This window comes from Pantherophis guttatus, chromosome 18 (genome assembly GCF_059756535.1).
Source record: "Pantherophis guttatus breed Tessera chromosome 18, ASM5975653v1, whole genome shotgun sequence".
Classification (NCBI taxonomy): domain Eukaryota; kingdom Metazoa; phylum Chordata; class Lepidosauria; order Squamata; family Colubridae; genus Pantherophis; species Pantherophis guttatus.
The window spans coordinates 10,330,593-10,337,749 of NC_142080.1; the positions used below are offsets into that span (position 1 = coordinate 10,330,593).

Sequence of the window (7,157 nt, forward strand, 5' to 3'; positions counted from 1 at the left end):
GCAGAAGAGGCGTGCCAGAGATTAGGCTGAGTCACTGGACCACACCCCACAGGGGATAAAAGGAGGTGAGGTGGCCATTCAGACTCTGTAACGGACAAAGCAAACTACTAGCGAGTCACATTGTATCTTTGAAACAACGTTATCTGCCTTGGATTTAATACGGACTGGACTTGACAATTCTTGAACTGTGTGTATCTTGTTTGGGTTTATCTGTCGGAGGAACACCCCCTCCCTCTATGAGTAAAGTTCTTGGCAAGCTGCTACTGGGTTGCTGCCAAGCCTCTTATCGAAAGAATTTGTTGTCTGCCAGTTTTATTTAACCTCTGGCTATCTGTTTATGTGCATGTGTGAGACGGGGACAGAACACAACCCACCACTGAGTTGCAGAGTCTTGTTGACCTCTTCTGCAGTTGCAATGGTTGGGAAATAAATAGAATTTTGCAAGGAGCAGAGGTGAGAGACTCAGCAGGCCAAGCTTTTATTTTATTCTCCTATTTCAGGACAAGGGGGGCAAGAGGGGGCTACCGGCGATTCTAGCATGAGGTGGGGCAATAGCAGGCATCTCCTTTTCTGCGGCTGTCTTCCAGCTTGCTTCATCACATTCACTTAGGATGCTCACCAAGAATAAAATCGTTATCGATCACTCTAACTGACTTGCAGTCATGGCTCACTACAGCCTCACAGTAGGATCTTTCATTTTTAAAAATGTCAAATTTGCATTCCAGTTGCTGAAAATAGAAAGGGAGAGAGAGGTAGACGGGGAGGGAAACCAAGGAACATGTTAGAAAGTTCAACGTGCAGTAAAAAGTTTCCCATCACAATTTCAAATGAGCTTTACATAAAATGAGCGTCACTCTTGCCTGGAAACATAAAAACACAAGAGGCTGGTCCAGGGGTGAAATGCTCCTAGTTCAGACCGGATCGCCCGATCCAGTAGTGATGGCGGCAGGTGGTTTGGAGAACTGGTAGCAAAAATCCCTGCCCCACCCCCATGCCCAGCTGAGCCACGCGATCCTCAGAGGCTTTTTTTCTTTTAACTTTTAAAAGCATTTTTTCTACAACGTCTTTGGCTGAAATAATGCTTTTAAAAGTAAAAGTAAAAAAAAGCCTCTGATGATCGTGCAGCTCAGCTGAGATCGTCAGAGGCTTTTAAAAGCATTTTTTCTACAACCTCTTCAGCCGAAGAGGTTGTAGGAAAAAAAAATGCCTTTAAAAGCCTCTGACGATCCCAGCTGAGTTGCCTGATCGTCAGAGGCTTTTAAAAGCTTTTTTTTTTTTACAACCTCTTCAGCCGGTTGTAGTAAAAATGGTTTTAAAAGTTTAAAAAAAAAAAAAGGTTGGCCACACCCACCCAGTCACATTGCCCCCACCAATACCAAGCCATGCCCACAGAACCGGTAGTAAGAAATTTTACATTTCACCACTGGGTTAGTCCCTTCCATCTCTGATTCTAAGGGGGTCATGATACCCTGTTTCCCCCAAAATAAGGCCAAATCGGACTTTTGAGCGCATGGCAATAAGGCCAAGCGCTTATTTCAGGGTTCAAAAAAAATATAAGATAGGGTCTTATTTTTGGGGAAACACGGTAGTGGAATCACAACTCAAGGCAGGAGAATTTACGCAATTCTGGAAAAATGAACGTCCTATTTTTTCTTGAAAACCTCCAACGAGTTATTTTTTTCCAAAAGGTGAGCAAGAGTCATTTAAAACATGCTGCTCAATGCATTGCGGGTGGAACCCGGTTTTGTCTAATTTGATGCATTTCTGTACATTACAGGCAATCCTCGACCTACGACCACAATTGGGCCCCAAATTTCTGTTGCTAAGCGAGATAGTTGTTAAGTCAGGGGTCAGCAACCTGCGGCTCTGGAGCTGCATGTGGCTCTTTCACCCCTCTGCTGCGGCTCCCTGTCACTCAAAATATGTGTCACAACCGCCAATGTGTGACACCTGCCGGTACGCGATTTATTGAGCTTTTCAACCCCCGGTAGGCCAACCATGGATAAATCCAAGAAAATAAAAGTTTCAGAAGAAAACAAAACATTTGTTTCAACTACGTATGCTAGTTTTGTGGCCGGTCAAGATATAGTCAGGCACCGGAAAGGTTTTGTGGCTCCCGGTGTTTTCTTTTCTGTGGGAAACGGGTCCAAATGTCTTTTTGAGCCTTTAAGGTTGCAGACCCCTGTGAATTGCTGCCGTTGTTAAGTTAGTAACACAGTTGTTAAAGTTATCTGGCTTCCCCATTGACTACGCTTGTCTGACGGTCGCAAAAGGAGATCACATAACCACGGGGACGTTGGCAACCGTCATAAATATGAGCCCGTTGCCAAAGCATCTGAATCTTGATCACATGACCATGGGGATGCTGCAACGGTCTTTAAGTGTGAAAAATGGTCACAGGTCACTTTTTTCAGTGCCGTTGTAACTCTGAATGGGTCACTAAACGAACTGTTGTAAGTCGAGGACTACCTGTTTTGTATTATTTTTCAATTTGGGCTTGCAAGTCATTTGGATTTTAGGGAGCCCTAAGAGGATCTTGGGGCCTCCCAGGGTCCTAGGACCAAACTTTTAAGAAACCCTGCTCTAGATTAAAAAAAAAAATTAAATGATTGAGTTTAAATCCAGAGTTCAGCCTCCAGAAAACAGGTTAACAGGCACATTGCATGGTCTAGTGCAGGGGTCTCCAACCTTGGCAACTGTAAGACTTGTGGACTTCAAGTCCCAGAATCCCTCAGCCAGCAAAGCAGGGGTCTCCAACCTTGGCAACTTTAAGACTTGTGGACTTCAAATCCCAGAATCCCTCAGCCAGCAAAGCAGGGGTCTCCAACCTTGGCAACTTTAAGACTTGTGGACTTCAAGTCCCAGAATCCCTCAGCCAGCAAAGCAGGGGTCTCCAACCTTGGCAACTTTAAGACTTGTGGACTTCAAATCCCAGAATCCCTCAGCCAGCAAAGCTGGCTGAGGAATTCTGGGAGTTGAAGTCCACAAGTTTTAAAGTTGCCAAGGTTGGAAACCCCTGGTCCAGGGGTGGGCTTCAAAAATTTTAACCAGGGGTTCTCTGCCTGGTTGGTGGGTGGGCAGTGCCATGGTGGGTGTGACCTAGTTGGCCTCCTACACCACGGGCGGAGGGGTCATTTTTGCCCTCCCCAGGCTCCGGAGGCTTTTTGTTTTGAGCCTCCTGGAGGGTGAAAATGGCCTCCCCAGGCTCCGGAGGACCGTTTCCAGCCTTCCCGAACTTCCGGTAAGCCCGTTTTTCACCCTTCTCGAGCCTCCGTGCACACTCTGCAGTTACCTGCATCCAAAACGGGCGGCGTGGGGAGGGGCGGGGAGGGTTGGGCGGGGCCAGCCGAGAGTGGGATTTAGAGGGTTCGCCGAACAGCACCGAATCTTAGCTAGAGGTTCTCCCGAACCCCTGCAAACCCCCAGCGGCCCACCCCTGCCCTGGTCTAGTGGTTAAAGCATCAGGCTAGAAACCAGGAGACAGTGAGTTCTAGTCCCACCTTAGGCACAAAAGCCAATCGGATGGCTTTGGCCCAATCACTCCGAGACCTTGAGTTCTAGTCCTGCCGTAGGCAATAGGTACGAAAGCCGGCTGAGTGACTTTGGCCCAGTCCCTCTCTCAGTCCAACCCACCTTATAGAGTTGTTGTTGTTGTGGGGAAGATAGGAGGAAGAAGAACTATTACATACGTTCCTGCCTTAAGTCCTTTAGTAAAACAATAAAGGCAGGACATTAAAATATCTAAAATAATTAAAAATGAATCAATTTGCCGGGGATCCTGTCGCTGGAAGGTGTTACTCTGCTGAGTTTTCCCAGGATGGGGTTCCCATGCAGCCCCATTAAAGGCCAAACCCTATTTCCTCACCTCCTTGTCTTCACCAGCAAGTGGCCCACAATATTTCGTGGGTTCTTCGTTTTCAGAGTCCGAGAGTCTCTCGATGTCAAATATGCTGCGATATTTTATGTCTTTTTTGGTGCAGTTGGTCTTTTCCACGGTCATCCACAGGTACACCATGGATCCGATGGCTTTCTAGGAAAACAATCAGCGGTGTTTTGACTGTGAGATGCTCCCCAAAGGGCAAAGTCATCCTCAGGGAGAGAGGTTGAAGGGACATAATCATAATAGGACAGGTAGAATTGGTGGGAAATAATAGTGGAGTCAGTAGAATTGTTATCTTGTTTTTCTGTACAACTCAGTGCCTGGAGTGGGTTATGTCATGGCTTGGCAGGGTTACATTGGGCAAATACCTGTGTTACTAAGCACCCAGCCCCTCTGTTGCTAAGCACTCAGCCCCCTTGTTCCTTGCTGCACAGCCAATGCGGGGCTACAAGGAAGGCATGGACCAGGGGGCCAGAATTGGGTACTAAGCTGATGTCTCTGAAGGTATAAAAGGATGCCATATCTTCCCCAAGGTGTGGCCTTCCTTACATGCACCTTGTCTGTATGTTCATGGAATGGTCTACCCAGCCTTTTGCTTTGATCAAAATAAATGCTGATTCTTTCTCAAGCCTCCACTTAAATTCTTCTTTTGGCTCATTGTTGACTTAAGCGTATCGACGAACCTTACGAGGTCCAAAAAGTTGAGATGGCACCTGCAAATGTGCAATCACAGCCACCATCTTAACTGCTACGACCACTCCCTTCCAAGCAGGAAATTAAACGTCTCTCAGCGTGCAAAAAGTGCTCTTCTATCACGGGGGGGGGGGGGGGACAGGCAAAAACAGGCTGCTTGAGGTTTGTGTGGGGGTTTGTTATCACTCTGCTCTGGGACTTGCCAGAAACATGGGAGCGTTTGGGGAAATTTGGAGCAATAAAGGGGCAGTTTGAACTGTCAGCTGTTTATGTTATCTCTGTGCCGTGCCCTGGGTCATCACCTTAATTCTGCAACTGACAAGACCGGGAATTATGGGAACTACCGTCCAGCTTTCCTGTGGGACGAGAGAGAGGGTGCTAAATGGCCCAATGGCTACAATCCTCACCGAAACAGTCATCAGATGGAGACCATCTCAGTGGCTTCGAGACACTCCTTACCTTGACCATCACGGTTGAGTCCTCCAAGGCTGTGAAGACGGACGCTTCCCGCGAGTTAAAATATATCAAGGCTAAGTCGTCGAACTCGCGAATTTCATCTCGCCCCATTTCCCGCAGGGAAGCGATTCGTTGCCCGATGTTCTTCTCCAGCTCTTCGTCCGTGTTCACCGCAGAGGCTGAATTGTCGTTCGCCGCAGAGGTTGAATTGCCTTTCACCGAGTCTTCTGCTGAAAGACTTTGGACAAGTAGGCAGCAGACAAAGACCAACCGCCAGTAGCCTCCCATGGTGCCAAAGCCAACACCACAACTCCTTGGGAAGCAATGGGCGGGCTGGGGGTGGCGGGCACCGACTGATATAGGTTCAGTGGCTCCACCCCGCAAGTTCAAACAGCCCCGCCTTCCCTGAGACACGTCCCAAAAGTTGATTTGGTGAAGGCATCTCAGGCTGGGCAAGCGAATGCCACTCCCTTAAAAGAAGGCTTTGATTGGCCGTGAAATGGATAGCTGGATAGCTATCCATTTCATGAGCCTGGATAGCTCTGCAGACTAAAGCACTGTAATTTAACACCAGCTGTCTGCAATTAACGTAAGTTCGAATCTCTCCAAGGCTCAAGGTTGACTCAGCCTTCCATCCTTTCTAAGGTAGGTAAATTGAGGACCCAGTTTGTGGGGGCAATAAGCTGACTTTGCATAAAATATATAAAAGTATGAAGGCTATTGCTTAGCGCATTGTAAGCCGCCCTGAATCTCCGGAGAAGGGCGGCATATAAATCAAAAATGTTTTTAAAAGAAATTCCCTTTCTTTGGTCCAGTCACGTGCCTTCCCCTCCGTAGTCATGGATCTGACCCCACAATGGATGTCTTTGGGTAGGACACTCCGGAATCAGCCTTCGAAACTCAATTCTCCCTTTTTTTCCCCCTCCCCTGGGCTTAAGCCAAAATTCAAATATATTCATTCAATACGCAAGAGAGATAAGTTAAATTTGCTTGACTGCTCCACTCAGACCAATTTAAGGATTTTAGATGCCGCCAAAGCCATCCTTCTACGATGTTTTTTTTTTCCCCTCTTTAAATTATAAGTTTAATCAATCAATAAATTTGGCATTCGGGGTATAGACCCAAAAAATTGCCTTTTTTAAAAAAAAAAAAAGAAAGAAATTGTGACATTTCTGGTCCTTTTGGTTTGTGTGTCAAATCCTACCCCGGCCCTCCACGTCCACCTAAAATTTCTGTAAGAGAGGTACATTGTTCTCACAAAGAAACTTCTCGTCCCGTTTGTTTTTTTCTGGCTGGAAAAAAAGAACAACAAAGAGAAATTAAGTTTAGACATTTTTTTTCCCCTGACCCCTCTGGAAGATGAAATGGGTGAAAAGGGATTAAAAGATTAGACTTGGGGAAAGGTGAGTGTGTTGGAACAGATATCGAAAGCAGGGAATTTTTTTTTCTTTTTTTTTACAAACAAATTTTCCCCCCTCCTCCCCCCACCCATTCCCTTCTCCCTCCCCCCCCCCGACTTCCCAGAGCAAAATACAGGGTATTGCATTTAACAAACATAATCTAACATAAACAAACTAGCTATAAGCTCTTAACTCCCCCTTACTCTTTAACTCCCCCATAGGCACCAAAATGTCAGAATAAAAAGAAAAATCATCTAAATATTTCATTCATAAACTATTTGCAACTTTTTAGTCCCATATTTGTTTTGTATATAGTCAATCCATCTTCTCCATTCCAGTACATATCTTTCATTCGAACGATCCTTCAAATATGCAGAGATCTCCGCCAAATTAGCTACTTTTAATGTCCATTCTTCAATAGTAGGTAATTCTTCCTTCTTCCAATATTGCGCCACCAAAAGTCTGGCTGCCGTTGTTAAATTCAAAATCAAAGTAGTCTCTATAATTGTACAATCTACAGTTATGCCCAATAAAAACAACTGTGGAGTAAATTTTATCTTCCTTTAAAAAAAATAAATAAATAAAAAATAAAAGAGCCTTGGTAGTACAGTGGTTTAAGGCACCCTGTTATTAAGCTGGTTATTAAGACCAGCTGCCTGCAATTACTGCAGGTTCGAATCTCGCCAAGGCTCAAGGTTGACTCAGCCTTCCATCCTTTCTAAGGTAGG

General features: G+C 45.7%; 1 protein-coding gene across 1 annotated transcript; it reads right to left on the bottom strand.

Moving 5' to 3' along the window:
* Positions 1–454: 454 nt before the first annotated feature.
* On the bottom strand, positions 455–5,372 carry LOC148111551 (uncharacterized). Its single transcript, XM_087881216.1, has 3 exons — positions 5,033–5,372; positions 3,866–4,030; positions 455–728 (listed from the first exon to the last, which is right to left on the bottom strand). Exons 1-3 carry the CDS (start codon positions 5,315–5,317, stop codon positions 603–605), a joined length of 576 nt encoding a protein of 191 aa, XP_087737342.1. The 5' UTR covers positions 5,318–5,372; the 3' UTR covers positions 455–602.
* Between the last annotated feature and the right edge of the window lie 1,785 nt (positions 5,373–7,157).